Source organism: Lepidochelys olivacea (genome assembly GCF_965140295.1).
Source record: "Lepidochelys olivacea isolate rLepOli2 genome assembly, chromosome: 9".
Lineage (NCBI taxonomy): Eukaryota > Metazoa > Chordata > Testudines > Cheloniidae > Lepidochelys > Lepidochelys olivacea.
In genome coordinates, this window is record NC_140419.1 from 89,731,974 (window position 1) to 89,747,597 (window position 15,624).

At 42.4% G+C, this 15,624-nt stretch overlaps 1 protein-coding gene across 1 annotated transcript; it reads right to left on the reverse strand.

Annotated features, from left to right (window-relative positions):
• Positions 1 to 1,437: 1,437 nt before the first annotated feature.
• MCTS1 (MCTS1 re-initiation and release factor) lies at positions 1,438 to 14,500 on the reverse strand. Its single transcript, XM_084638415.1, has 6 exons — positions 14,333 to 14,500; positions 12,410 to 12,562; positions 11,557 to 11,654; positions 10,166 to 10,299; positions 7,535 to 7,602; positions 1,438 to 2,955 (listed from the first exon to the last, which is right to left on the reverse strand). The coding sequence occupies exons 1-6, from the start codon at positions 14,341 to 14,343 to the stop codon at positions 2,874 to 2,876; spliced, it is 546 nt and encodes a 181-aa protein (XP_084494541.1). The 5' UTR covers positions 14,344 to 14,500; the 3' UTR covers positions 1,438 to 2,873.
• Positions 14,501 to 15,624: the final 1,124 nt, after the last annotated feature.

The window sequence follows — 15,624 nt, forward strand, 5'->3', positions numbered from 1 at the left end:
TGGCTGGTTCATGTAATTGTATGCACAACAGAGATTCTCAAAATAGTTGGATGTGTTAATATGCTTAAGTACAAATAGTTAAAAATAAATTTTAATAATCCATTCAATTAAGTCAAAGAAAGTGCTTATATATTTTCTAAATTCCATATTCATAAAATAATCTTCAAGATGCTTTTGAACTGCACTTATGGTCAGCAAAGAGACTAAAAATAGGCATCTCCTGACTCAATCTCCTGCTGTGTAATTCCCAGTTCACATGGTGACAAGTTTTCACTCCTGTTAGGAATCTAGTGTCATGTGTTAGGGGAAAGGGAGCTAAAACGTATTTAAATCCATACACAAAATTAACTAAATTCTAATTAGAGAAGTTATGGCTGATGTGAGAACCAGGGAGAGCACAGCTTGAATTTACAATCCTGGATATTAGAAAATGCTAGTTTAGAAATGGAGCAGGGCTGAGCTGGAAGTCAGTGAAGCAATAAATGTGGAATACTACACTCTCTTTAGAGAATAACTACATTTTAAATCATTACAGTCTCTATAAGTCACCAGCCTCAGTCCCCCAAAATCACAGTATCCCAGTAACAGCAGTATGAATGCTTCAGCCCCACCCTTGAGTTTCAAGAGACATGGAAGGAGGAGCTATAGTTGTCATGTAATGTTGGTACTAGACTGTTTTCAGTTATAGATCCTCTTGTCTACCTCCACATTTCCAACATTTTCTTTGTGGAAAGGGCTATGATTTTTACTGCACTCTTTCCCCAGCAGAAGGGAATGGGCAATTTTAGCAGGTTACTGAGTTTCCAACAGTCTTTTTGGCAGGGGGAGGGTCAATAGGCATTTTCTTCACACTTTCTTTGTTGATGCAGATAGGCTAAAACTGCAGCCTTGGCTGAGGCCTGGCCTACACTCAAAGCTGCAGCAGTTCAACTAAAAAATGTAATTTTCATTAACTTGCTCTGCGACTGGACATTCTTAAATCAATGTAAACTTACCCATCTATAGTTACAGCAGGTTAAAATGATAAGTGTGTCCATATCAGGATCTGCCCTGATGTTACTATTCCTTTCCAAGAAATGACAAGGTAGACAGTGTTAGAGCTATTTTTTTATATGAAAGCAACTTTAAAACTATGCAGATCTTAGCTAGAAGTTGTTAGAGATAAGTTACTCCCTTCCCCTATTCTGTGAACTGGAACCCGTTCACTTCCATTTCTTGTTATCAGCTTTCCTTGTTACCCAAGGGAAGTTTAGTTGACAGTATTTCATCATTTAACATCAACAAGAAAGTTAAAGGGAAAGTAGAATCAATTTCCTGTGCAACCCCTCCCAGGACAGGCCTAGCTTACTGTATTGTGTCAGATGCTTCGTAAAATAAAGGAAAAAATTCTGAATTTACTTGAGTAGTACAAATAAAAGCATGTAATGTAATCCCACATCTGGTTAACGGTGAGTTCAGAGAAGTTTTATTACCAGGTTTAAAAACTGACATGTAACTTTTTTAGAATAAAGTGTGAGCACTGTATAGCTTTCTTTGTTCAACAATGATAGCGTAGTAGCTACCAAACTGGTTAAGTTAGTTTTCATTCCTTGGTTACTAGAATAAGTAGGTGGAGCATTAGAATTCTGTCACTTTCAAAACTGACACCTTTTAACTTAGTGTTAGGTGAAGAGGAGAAATCTTCAAGCTAGCACTACCTATTGTTAGATAAAATACATTTCATATCCCATAGTTGTAATAAAACTTTAGGATAAGGGAAGAGTATTTCTCTGAGTCAATGGTTCTTGAATTAGAGTATCCAAAAATGTTGAAACAAAACACACAGAATGAGACAGAAGCCATTTGATACAAAATTAAAAACTGCAAATACAAATAAAAAGATTTACAATATTAATAAATCTTTCCAACAATGAGTCAGGTAGAGTTATTACTCTGGTCATTCCAGATCTTTCCGCACGACAACATTCTTTCTGCAGGCACAATCACTTTAATGCTGAGGAGTCTATGCATGCAGTCCCCATTTATAAGTAGTAACAGCACATGTGCAGGTGATAGGGTGCACAAATGGAGGCCTAGTTGATATTTCTTTTAAAATGTGGCCCAGAAATACTAACTTCTGGTTACAGAACCTGTTAGCAATTACCACGGTGGCCATTTAAAGTTTCCCCACTGTTACTATAGATTTTCAATGCAGGGAAAAACTGATCTCAAATATGGTGTGGTAACTGATCATTTGAATAGCGTATCCTGGTCATGTCATCTGTCTCACAATCCAATGTTTATATTATAGTCCATAAAACTAATTGCATCTTAAAAAGTGGCCACTCAGCTGAGTAAAACATTCAGACCACTACTGTTGGACAATAAGTTAAATTAGAATTTGACACAAAGCATATGGAACATAGAAACATCCAGTTTGTGTGTTGAAAAGTCAGAAACTAACATCCTTCTTGACTTCCTGTTATCAAAAGCAAATGCATTAACACATTTTAGGAATTTTATATACAACAGCATTAAATATATCCTAAATCCAATTTAAATTACTGTGCTAGGAGAGAGCACAACATTTTAAACTGTTAGCTTTCTCTCTTCTTCGCAGGAAGTGTTCTACTCACTGTTCACATATGACCTTTTCATCAGATATATCTTCAAGCATTCTGACAACATGGATTTAGGATAAAAGCCTAAGAACTGTAATAGAGTCTAGAAAACTATTGCCGCTAACAGGACTTTAGCATTCACTTGATTTATTTAGCGTAGCCACTGAACAAAATAAATTTGTACATTCAGTCACATTAAAAACAAAAGGAATTACAAAGCAGTCCATTTACTCTAAGTGCATTCCTTTGGGGGGTCACACCATTTCTTTTGCTTCACTTATATGTCTTCATATGCCAGAGGCCATCATTTAAATAATGGATATTTTCAATGCCAATCCCTTTGTTGACTTTCTCACTGTGAAAGGAAAAATTAAATGTAAAAAGGTATAATGGTTCATTACCATATATTTCCAATTCAACCCAACTAACGTTTTGGGCTCATCTACATTAACGTAAGTTAACTAACATGACTACAAACTAAAATACATGGAAAGCTGTAGAAAAGCCTCTTTATGTAAGTTGACTGTGACTTTATACCTTAGTTTTTAATTTGAACTTTGTTATTTTGTAAAGATGCTGTTTAAAGTACATAATAAAAAAATAATCCCTGAAGTAGGAATCAAACTTTACTGCTCAGCTGCACCTCACATCACAACCAGAAATATCTGACAAAGCAGTATGAAACTAGAAAACAAACACCATCTACCAGAAAAAGACTGTCCAGTGCTAAGAAACACCAATAAAAACAGTCACACTGAAATGAAATTATAACATTTGTCATCGGGTGGACTTCCACTCACTCAACCAAATACATCATCTATCTGCCTGCTGATTCTCCTTTCTCACGCATGGAGCCCTGCAAATCCACAGGTATCCACTTTATATCTGAGGATAGCACTGTGGCTGCGGATACAAATTTTGTATCCAAGCAGGGCTCTGACGGTAAGAGCCAGGCAGGCAGCTGTGAGGAACCATGGCATGGATCCTTCACCTGCCCTGGGTGGAAGGTTGCTTGGGTCCCATGCACAGGGCAGGTGGAGGGTCTGCCACAGCTGGCCACCTGGCTCTTACCATGGCCAGGCTGCAGCTCCGAGCAGCCCCCTTCCGCCCCCCCCACCCACCCCCTCAGCCAAAGCTGGGAGAGCCGCACTGGCAGCTGTGAGGAGCCTGGGTCTCTACATCTGCCCTGGGTGGGGGGGCTGGGAGGCAGGGATACTGGGTAGGGGTGCAGGGCTCAGGTCCCCTGCCCAGGGCAGGTGGAGGGTCTGCCGCAGCTCCACACAGCTGCCCATCCAGCTCTTATTGTGGCCAAGCTGCGGTGCTAAGCCGACCCCCCAGCTGGAGCTGGGTCCAAGAGAGCTTTGCTGGCAGCTGTAGGGAGCTTGGGTCCCTCCACCTGCCCTGCGCTGAGGGGCAGGGACACTGAGCTGGGGGACTGCTCTGGTCCCCTGCCCAGTGCAGGTTGAGGGTTCGTCACGGCTCCCCCCGACCCAACTCCGGCCGGGGAAGGGAGCACTTGGATCCACAGCACAGCCACTGTAAAAGCCAGATGGGCAGCTGTGGGGAGCCGCGGTGGACCCTCCACCTGCCCGTAGTGCGGGGGGGAGGAGGAGAGCAGCCCCTGGCTGTGTCCCCGACCCCAGGCTCCACACCCAGATGAGGGTAGGTGGAGGGTCCGGGACTCCACCCGGGCTCCCCACGGCTCTCCCTGACCAGGCTCCCACAGGGAGGATGCCTCAGAGCCTCAGCCTGGCCCTCAGTGTAGAGCCCTGCAAACCTGCCGATATCCACAGATAATTTTTGCGGATAGTAGATTGGATGCGGATACACATTTGTGTATCCGCGCAGGGCTGTACTCATGCAAACTTCAATGGCATCATAATTTTTTCTCCTGCTGGTAGGCTGTGCAGTCTCCTCCAAAGCTAATGTTCTTATAGTCTCATCAATGAAGCAGCAAGAGGTACTAATGACCTATGATCAGCCCTCTCCCTCTGGATAGTAGTTCTCTACCGATGTAACACTCCATTTTTAATGGCCGATATTTACTTATTTATTTCTTAATTTAGGGCCCCTGCTCAACATGATCATGTACTGATCCAGGCCCTTTCATCTCAGAGTGCTAGGGACATCACACAGAACTGAACCTCAGCCATCTTCATGACAGTGCAATGTACTACCACCACCAGGCCACTGCTAGATGTGTTTTAGGCATATTTTAACTCCAAGCCACATTTGTGCTTCCCTTCCACTCATTTATGGTAATTAACAACACAGGCTGTTTCTATACATTGGAATCCTTCAATTCAAATCATTTCCTAATGCCTGCTAAGATGACAAAAGTCATTCAAGCAGCAGGAATCTCCCAGTTGTCATCCTACCAATTTGTAATTGCACCCTTTTGACAGAACCCTCAGTTATTCAACCAACCCTTCTATTACTCGAGAAAACTTCACTGTCTTCAAAGTTCCATTACAAAAATCATCACCAATCCCCTGGCATACATCCTGGTAAGGTGTCAGAGACTGAACACATTGCTGGAATCCAGAATTTGAGAGTTCTAATTCCAACTCTGCCACCAGCTCCGGTTGCAGGCAAGTCACTTAGTGGCTCAGTTTCCCCATCTATAAAATGAGAATACCTACTTCCTTCAGGAGAGTTGAGAATTGCAAAAAGTAACTGAAGTGCTCTGAAAACTGCAAAGTGCTTTAGAAGTGATATTCTTCTCATAGCCTTTTGTTTCTAAATTATGCTTTTTGTGTGTATCCCCTTAATACAAACACCATGTGGAATTTAATTGCAGGAAAAGAACTGCAATCATTCTAGGTTTAAGAACTGGAATAAATGTTATATACGTCTGGATATATTTATTTATTTAAAAACAACAACTGCCCCATTAATCTAATGACTAGCCCAATTGTAAGCAGCAATTTGACTTGTTACTTTATCAACCTTCTGTCATTATTTTCTGCAGCTTCAATCAAAGTGTTAGGTGAGCTCACGAAGTACATTAAAAAGCAGAAGATTATGAAACTATATATTGTAGTAACCTAGGCACTATATGGGTTCTCTCTATTCTCATTTTCCTTTGTCATTTGTTTTCTCCTCTCTATTCCCTTTTCTTTCTCCCCTTCTGTTTGCCTCTCTTTCAGAGTCAAGATATTCAGTGGTTAGACGGCAAGACTGGACATTTGGATACCTATGTTCTAGCCCACATCTACAATGACCTTGGGCAAGTTATTGCAGACCTGAGACAAGAGTACATGTATCCACACTTCCCTCTATGTCCTCATCTGTAAAATGTGGAGAGTGCTACAATAATAATATTTATCTACTTCTCAGGGAGAGTTTCTGCTTATTTGATGTTTCACATGTTTACACTGCCATATAAAGAGCCTCAAAGTGCAGAAATTTCAAAAGCCTCTCACTGATTTTAGGAACCTACATAACATTTTCAGAAGTCACTTAGGCATGGTCTACACCTCAAACTTAGGTTGACCTAGCTACGTCTCTCAGGGGTGTGAAAAATTTCAAACCCTGAGAGACACAGTTAAGCCCACTTAATGCACAGTATAGATATCACTACATCGATGGAAGAATTCTTAGCTGCAGCGCTACAACTGTGCCACTGTAGCACTTAAGTGTGGACAGTGCCTTAGATACTTAGACCAACCCTCAGGCTTCTACACTGAAAAAAACTTACGTCATCATAGCTACATCTCTATGGAGTGTGAAAAATCCACACCCCAAAAGACATAGCTATGCCAACCTAACCCTCCAGTGTAGCCAGCACTTGGTCAACTAAAGAGTTCTTCCATTGACCTAGCTACCGCCTCTGACTGAGTTGGATTACCTACAGCAATGGGAGAACCCCTCCATGCTGTAGTGAGAGTGTCTACACTGAAGTGCTACAGCAGTGCAGCTGTAGCATTTTAAGTGTAGACACTGCCTAAGCCAGTTAGGTGCTTTTGGGGGAAAAAAAACAAAACAAAAACTTACATTAATAATAGTTAGGAGATAAGGGTTTCCACCTCCTTCCTTTTGCAGCTAAAGAAACATCCCTTTCTGTTAATAGAATATCAGGGCTGGAAAGGACCTCAGGAGGTCATCTAGTCCAACCCCCTGCTCAAAGCAGGGCCAATCCCCATTTTTTGCCCAAGATCCCTAAATGGCCCCCTCAAGGATTGAACTCACAACCCTGGGTTTAGCAAGCCAAAGCTCAAACCACTGAGCTATCCCTCCCCCAAAACCATTCTCTTCTCTACTGCCTCCTCTAGTAGTTTTTCATTTCGCTTCTCTCCCATGAATGGGCCTCTAAGTTCCAGAAGAAACTTAGCCAAGCTATCTAACCTCAGCAAGCACGAATTCTATGCATGGGAGATGGACTAGGGTTAGGACAAGAGAACAACATGAAGAAAAAGGGCAAGTGGCAGAAATAAAGACTGCCAGTAAGACTTCTAATCTCTACTGTCCTGGCAAACATGAAAAGTTCACTGCATCACTGTGATGGACTCAAGCCTCCTAAACCTCAAACTACAACTCTCTCCGGACACTGAGTCCCATCAGTTAGCAAGTATTTTATATAGAGATAATTTTTGTTTGCTGTTTTATGTTCATAAAGGCCTCAAACAAAAGTAACAAGCTGACACTGTCCATATTTCAGAACATGATCCCTCTTCCCTTTCTCTCATGCAAAAAAATAAAATAATGGTTTGTAGTTCTGCAGGGGGGAAAGGAGAAAAGACCTAAATAGATTTTTCTGTGCTTCTTAGAATGATTCAGCAGGAAACACGCCTGAATGAGTTCTGCACTTGGAAGGAACAGCAGTACAGCCACTCTGAGAAACTCTGACTTAGGTCACTGTCTTCTAAATGTAATTAAGAATTATCACAAGGGGTAGGTTATACTGTATAATCAGTTTTAAAAATGAGACTCACATGTCCTCAGCTGACATCTTCATGACTCCGACACACAGTGCATGTTGTTTTCCTTCTGCCATTATTGCCTACAACGTAGAGCTAAGGAATACGAGTTTGTTTGTTTTTTAAAAAAGCATATTGCAGAAAAAAATAAAAGCAGCAGAACATTAGGAAACACCTTTTCAGAAGTATCATAGTCACTAGGATAAGTGTTACCCTTTTACTACTCTCAAGAGCTTAGTTTTTAGAGATAATTGTAAGCACTAAAGCACTGTATTCTTGTACAATGGCTCACTGAACAAACACTGTGCAGAATATTAACAAACTAGTGCTCTAGATTTGTTAAGCAGAAAAAATATAGTGCGTTAAACTGCTGAGTCAATGTGGGAAGAAACACAGCCACAGTTTGTATGGCCTTTAAACAGCTGTGAAATAGAAAAAGCCATGCAAAGTCAGTACTGTATTGCTGTTAGTTTAACTGCTTCCTTTGTGCCTAATAGGGAAAGGTGATGGCCCTGCTCTACTTAAAAGAATGATACACTGATTAAAGTTGTACATCTGGGATGCTGTTTTCAACTACTCGGAAGCCAAAATCCTGAGGAACGTAACCAATGACACAACTGAAACAATAAAGTTGTGACACAAACTCTGAGCCAAAGCGTATTCTGAACTTCACAAATAAGTTCCCACCTCAGACCTGACAAACTCATTACACTGAACACATTTTGCAGGGTATTATCCATAAATAGTAACATGTAAGGTATCTACAGAAAGCTCGTAACTTGTGAATATTAATAATCATTGTGAGATGTACGTACAGGTAATATTTAAGGCATAATGTATCTATATTGAAAGTATGCTTTATGGACTTGAAGTAAAAAAGGTCTTGAAGTCACTAGGATGTCTTGGTAATGTCCCACTTGGGCAACGGTGGGGTTGTCATCCTGCCCTGTTTGGCCAGTGATGCAATTTTCAAGGCTCAATTGTTTAGCCTTGCGCATTACTGAGACTTTGAATAGGAAACCATCAGAGATAAAGAGACACAGTCAAAACCACTTAAAGGTGAAAAAAGAACATTACAACAGAAAGAGCTTCACCCTGGCTGTGACTAGAAACCAAAACCTGTTTTCAGTATAACTGTGTTGAGAAGGACACACTGCTTCCAATCCATTCACTGACTGGGGTGCTTTCACAAAAAATTTGGATTCTGATTATTGAGGAGCCATCACCCTGCTCTGCAACAGACTGAACTCGGAGGTGCGGGAATCTATTTTATTGAATAGGAAAGGTAACTATTGTAAGTATAAATAGAGATTTTCAATTTATATCGTAAGCACTTGTTTCCACACACTCTTTCTAGTTAAATCATTATTCTTTCTTAGGAAAATAAACCTACTTTTGTTTCTAAGCGCTCACAGGTGCTGTGTACTTTACAGAGTAAAACTAGTAAACTAGGGAATGCTGCACAGGATCTGAAAATTCTGTGAATAGCCAGTGTCAGGGGCTGGGTATCACAAGGGGATGTTTCAAAGGGATTCATGAGCTGGGGTGCACCTATTGTTAGCCTGCAGGCAAAGGAAGGGCTGACATAAGCCCAGAGAGGGCATGAGCAGGTGAAGGGCTCACAGTGTCAGGGAGTTGCCACCCAGCTACCAGACTCCCCCCTCGCTGGAGGCAGGGGGTAACAAAGTGACTCACAGTCCTGGGTACATCAAAAACCACCAGAGAAGTCAGATGTATGCTCTTTCATTACTAAGGGCACGTCTTCACTAGCAACGTTAAAGCACTGCCGCAGCAGCATTTTAACGTGACTTGTGTAGTCGCAGCATAGCACTGGGAGAAAAAAACCCACCTCCACGAGGGGAACGGCTCCCAGCACTGACTACACGGACACTTTATAGGCCTGAAACTTGCAGCGTTCAGGAGTGTGTTTTTTCGCACCCGAGTGAGAAAGTTGCAGCGCTGTAAAGTGCCAGTGTAGACAAGCCCTAAGGCTAACAATGACACATGCTAACTAACAGTAGCAGCACAGTAGAAGCATTTTAGATCACCCAGCTTGGATCTGCCGATTGTTCCAGTCTCAGTCAGTGGAGAGGCGAGACCAGAGATTGGAATGCTTGCCCCCTTCACACTCAATGGAGTCCATCACAGGCATAGAGTAAAATCTTGCCTCAGATCAATTGCAAGGGTCCCTTTGACATCAGTAGGACCAATATTTCATCAATATACAGTTGAGCAAAGCTCTCAACAGATTTATTTTTATTTACTTTTGTGTGGTGAATTACATCTCTCCTCTCCAGTCTCCTTTTATACTAGTTTGAATGATTTAATGATAGTTATGCAATAAAATAATTATGTTTAGATTAACGAAACACCATCCTGACCCTCAATGAGCCCTTAAATAAGAACTACAGACAAAACTGTAATCATTAGTGACTATGCACCAATACCAACATAAGTAAGAACTATGGAACAATCTTCACTCTGCAGAAGGATCTGAATGCCTCTGTCCCTTATCAGGCTATTAGAGTTAGGGCCCTGGAAAAGCTAGGATAATTCAGGACAGACTATGACTAACTTGTAAAATACAGTGATAGACAATTCACTCATCTTGTGGCACACATGAATATAACTGACCAAGAAGGATACAACAACTGTATCAACAGCAGCAGGGTAAAGTTTTGCTCCAGGAGAGGTCAGGCCAGGACACATTATATTCGCTCCACTGAGTACAAATTTAATGGCTCCTTTATCAACCTGCTGATGTGGTAAAATAAATGGATCTGGGGTGGCGGGGGGGGGGAGAAATGAAGAATTATGATTTACCCCACTGTAGGAGGGATGACGACAGACATCAGTAATCCATGCCATTGGGTGGACTCAGTAATACACCCGCATGTTCTAAATCAGGTTAAAAAGGACAAAACAAGTTACAGGTATCACAAATTTAGTTTATTATGGTAGTAGATTTTTTGGGAGATTTATCATCACTCTGTCAGTTATCTGGAGGTCATGCTGTTTGGCAACACCCTCTCCAAAGGATATGAGCACTGTCTCCACAGTGTTCATCCACTACTGATCCAAAGAAGACGACTAAGATAGTTGAACCTAAAGCTCCCACGCATCTAGTAACAATTTCAGTAAGCGTTCTCACAATGACAATGTTATTGTTTTAAAGTATCCAAATCTCCAAATCTGTATGCCCCAAAACAAGTAAAGATGCAGCCCTTCGCCAGAAAGCTTTCAGTCTAGATGTGATGGGGCAGAAGTAGTGAGGATTACAGACACACAGAAAAGAGAAAGGGATCAGAACATACAAGTGTCAGGGAGAGAGAGAGAGAGAGAGAGAGAGAGAGAGAGAGAAGCTCTGCAAAACTACATTTACAATACTGATATTAGTTCTGGACGTCAGGTAATATTTTCAAAAACACCTATGGCACTCAGAAGCCCAAGTCCCATTAATTTTCAGTGGGATTTAGGAGCTTTTACAAACGTTATCCTTTGGTACCAGAATAATGTAAACAAACAGGAAGAATTCAGAGAAGAGAAACAAAACAAAATCCAGAGGGATAGATTTTATCAAATATATGTTTTAGAGCAGGAGGGGGTGGGGTTGAGGAGCAAAATACATATTACAAGGACATTTACATGATAACCACATACAATTATTTTAAAAAAAAATAGAACCAAAAGAAATATTGGGTGGAACTGGGGGATATAACATGAGGAAATAGGATAAAACAACAATTTAGACTGAATGTCAGGGAAAAGTCTCCCAGAGGAACTGGGGGAAGCTTCGCACATTTAAGAACAAGATTTCACAAAGTATCACAAAAAATGCTGTAGGGCACAATCCCACATTGGCAGCAAAAAGAACTAAGTGACTTAGCTTTCTTCCACCTGCAGCTTACTGATTGGATCTATTTTGTTTTATCTATGACAGAGATATGCAAGTGGTAAGTTTTGTTTGATACAGTAATTACAGAAACCTATTTGAATTCCACTCATCCCTTATTATGCCCAGCTCCCAAGAGACTTACATTTGTGAAGTAACCTTAGCGTTGGGTAAAATGTCCCTTCTCTTTGCCTGAAGAACAGTAACTCTCCATTTACTGTGAGGATTTCTATATGTTCATGACTGCAAGATAAGAGAGTTATTCTAAGAGCCAATTATTTTTTTGGGTTACTGCATCATACTACTCAGTTTCTCCTGCATCTCACCATTTGTTTGATGCAGAAACGGGGCATTCAAGCAGTAACATTTTAGTCACAAGTTTCCTTACTAAGCTCATATACCTAGTTCCTCAACATTTCCCCCTTAGCAGCAATACAAAAAAGAGGCACAGCCCTTCAGTCACTATGGGTCTGCTTTTTTTTTTTTAATTTAACATTTGACAGTGAAGTTCAGTACAAGTGCACTGTCTATAAAAAAAACTGAATTAGTCAAGTCAGACTTGGAAGGCCAGATATGGTGAAAAAATGCTCTTCAGGTTTCCACCTCCTCATAATACACTCTTCTCAACCCCACTTACTTAACCATAAGCAAATAAGATTTGAAGAAGATTTATATTTTATTTATTTTATTTTATTTTCTCTGTGTGTGTTGAAAAAGATATATTCTGAGGGATAAAAATTCCCAGTAACACCAGCCATGCACCAGGTGATGGTTCAGTTATTCGAATGAGTTCTTACATAGCTTTCCAAAAGCATAGTGAACATGGATTCTTTTGAACTAGTCATAATTTATAAGCTCCTACATGCACTCTCATCTATGATACCCAAGAGAAAAAATATTTCTCAAAAAAGACTTAATTTTGCTCAGACACAGAAAAGTATGTAATAAGTAAACATCAAGGCAATTTGGGAGCAGAGGTTACAAGAAGAGAAACTTACCATCTTACTATTTTGACAGGATCTTTCTTTGGCATAATTTGGTTTAGCCATGGTTCAATACCAGGAAACTGATCTATCAGTTGGTTCTTAATGCCTTTAATAACCGATGTCTTCAGCTGGATGCAGTTGGATACGTTCTCCTTTTCATCAAACCTGCCAAGTCACAAAACAGACTTCACTGTCTGCAATATGCCAGTATGATCACTATTTTAAGTTTTAAAAAGTACATGTAATTTAGCTATCAAATGTCTGGCAGTACTGAAGTTGTACATCTTTCACAAAAGGTTACAATTTAATGCCCACATGTACTGCTCACAAAAACATTTTGTAACTTTAATCTAGGCAATATGCAACTCATTTGTTAAAGGAAATACATAATCAGATAATTGTAATACTGAAAAGTTGTAAATTGTGTTGTGACAATTAAATGGCATTTAGATGCCGAATACTTGCTTTCACAGCAAGTAAAGCTCAATATTCTCCCAGTTTGGGTCAGTCCCACTGAAGTCAACAATACTCTCCCCAGACAGAGGGGTCTTCCCTAAAGGCTGGATCCCGCTCCATCAAAATTAATGGGAGTGTTTTCATTAACTTCTAGTTTTAGGGCTTGATTCTGCTTCCACTGAACAACTTGCATAATCGGAGCCTAAATTTGTCCCATTTGGTTCCATTAATACAAGTTGTTATGTGTTTCTGGGTTTATCTTAGCTTTGAGCGTGTACACGACAAAAGCATGTTCTCTCATTCCTTTGGTAGATGTATGTTACCAAGCTGATTGTTATTTCAGTACATAAAAAAATAAATTTTAATAATTCTAAAACCTATTTATACAGCCTATTTAATATATTTATTTAGAACCAGGATACATGTGAAGGGAACAATTAAAAAAATGAATTATGTAGGTTATCCCAGATATTACATGCTTTAACAATGCCACAGATCTACTTTATCACCAAACTATTTAGATATGAAGTTACAAACTGAATCTACCACTTGAATGTATTCTCTGAAATCCACTAGATAGCAGTACAAAAACCTAGGAAAGAGCACTTACACTTAGGGACAGGCCTAACATCCGAAAGAAAGGTTAAGGGAGAAGAGTGTTAAGAACTGCATTATATCAGTGTTTGAGACACCTCTTATTTGTATCAGTTATTGAACATTTATTTACACTTTCAGAGACCTCAAGAGGCATCTAGTGAAGTCCAGTCCCCTGCATTAATGACTGGCTTAAGGATTACCTCGACTTAAGTATTATCTTTAGGTATAATGTGAACCTATTAAAAATCTTGACAGGCTAATTGTTTAATAACATTCACTTTGTGATTAGAGACCACTAGAGAAGATCAGAAAGACAGCATTATAAAGAGAGCATCAAGCCTACAGCATTGAATGAAATGGTGAAATATCAGTGGGCATTTTTCCCCTGCGTTACTTAAAACGCACCCAACGAATAAAGACCAGCCAGGCCCAGGAGCTGAGCGATGGTAACACCGAGGTACCCACCCGGCATGCCTATATACGGCTCCACCTCACAGCACGGGATCTCTACGACTGATGCCCTTCGTGTCACCGTTGGCTACCCCCAGGCTCTCTCAGCCCCACCGGGGCGCGCGGTGGCTGCGAGGGCGATGGGGCGGCCCTGGGGCGGGTGGGGGGAGAGGAAAGTGCCCACCCCGCCCCCAGGGGGGTGAACCCAAGCCTGGCCGCAGGGAACGTTCACGTTCAGAGCCCCCGCCCCTCTGTGCTGCCGGGAGACGGTGCCAACGACCAGCAGCAGGGGGCGCCGCTACGCCCACGGAGGGGATCAGCGGGGCCCCGCCCGCCAGCACGGGACCCCAGCTCCGCCGAGGAGGGCGGGACCCGGCTCCACGAGGGGCGCCCATTACATCCCGCTGCGGCGGCAGCGGGCCCCCCACTTACTTTTTGAACATCTTGGGGACGCTGGGTGCCGGCCAGATGAGGCGGGCGGGTCCCTGGGGGGCCGGGCGGACGGAGGAGCTGGCGGTGGAACTGGCATCCACAGGCTCCGAGTCCTAGATGCTTCACACGAGGCCCCGGCTCTCCCGTCAGCCCCAGCCGGAAGCGGGCCCGCTTTACGGCATGTCGCACCTCACCATAACAACGGAAGCTCGACTGCCAGCCGCGGGCACTACAACTCCCGGCGGCCAACGCGCGGCACCGCCTCCTTGCGCATGCGTGCAAGGACTGGCGGCGGACGGTTTGCGCGGCTCTGCCCGCCCATTCCACCTTGCGGCTTTGACGGGGTGAAGTGTCCCGCCCCTCCCCCCCACAAGCCCTCCTTGCCTTCGCTCAAGCACAGAGCCCAGCTAGGGGGCCCAGACAGCAAATCTGAGAAACCAGAACAAGGGGTGGGTGGTAACATGAGCTTATATAAGAAAAAGACCTAAAAATTGGGACTGTCCCTATAAAATCAGGACATCTCATCACCCTAAGCCCGACCCACCCTACCCGAGCCACAGTGTCTGAACACAGCACCCTGCCCTCAGTTACACATGCCTCCCCCACATCCCCATCCTGGTCTTGTTTCTTGACCCTCCTCGTTAACCCATACGCAGGCCTGCAGCCCCATGCACTGCTGAACCCTTGCACGCCTGCTGCCCCCCCATGCAGCCTTTGTGAAATCATAGCCTATGGTTCTGCTCACCTTCACCCTGCCTGGCTGTGCAACATCCTTAAAAGTCTTGCTAAGGATTTACTAACTGAACTGCTTGAACTAAGGTTGAGGTGGTTAGGTCAGCAGTGCAGACCGATTGTGAGAGATGGAAGAGTGCCAAGAAAGCCCACAACCTATGGAGGTTGAAAAGTGTGTGGTTAATAACTCAAAGGCCCCAGTGCTGTCCTCTAGCAAGCTCACCTCGCAGAAGAAAGGATAGGTTGTGGGGGTAGCTGAAGAGGAAAGGAGGCTATGACACCTCTCTGTGCTCCACACTGTTGTGCAGGGGATATGCAGGGGCCAGGGCCACTAGTGAGCATTATTCCATGCCCCACTCAAAACTTTGAGAATACAGTAAATCATACTAATATGGAGAGGAAATTGGTAGTATCACTATACCATAACACAAAGAGCCCTAGCCCTCCATGCTTGTACTGAGATCCACAGTAGATTCAAAGACACCTGTGGCTTTGGAATGTCCCTGTGAAAGCTAATCACACCTCCCCATTCCCATGGGTTGATGCAGATGAAGCTGAAT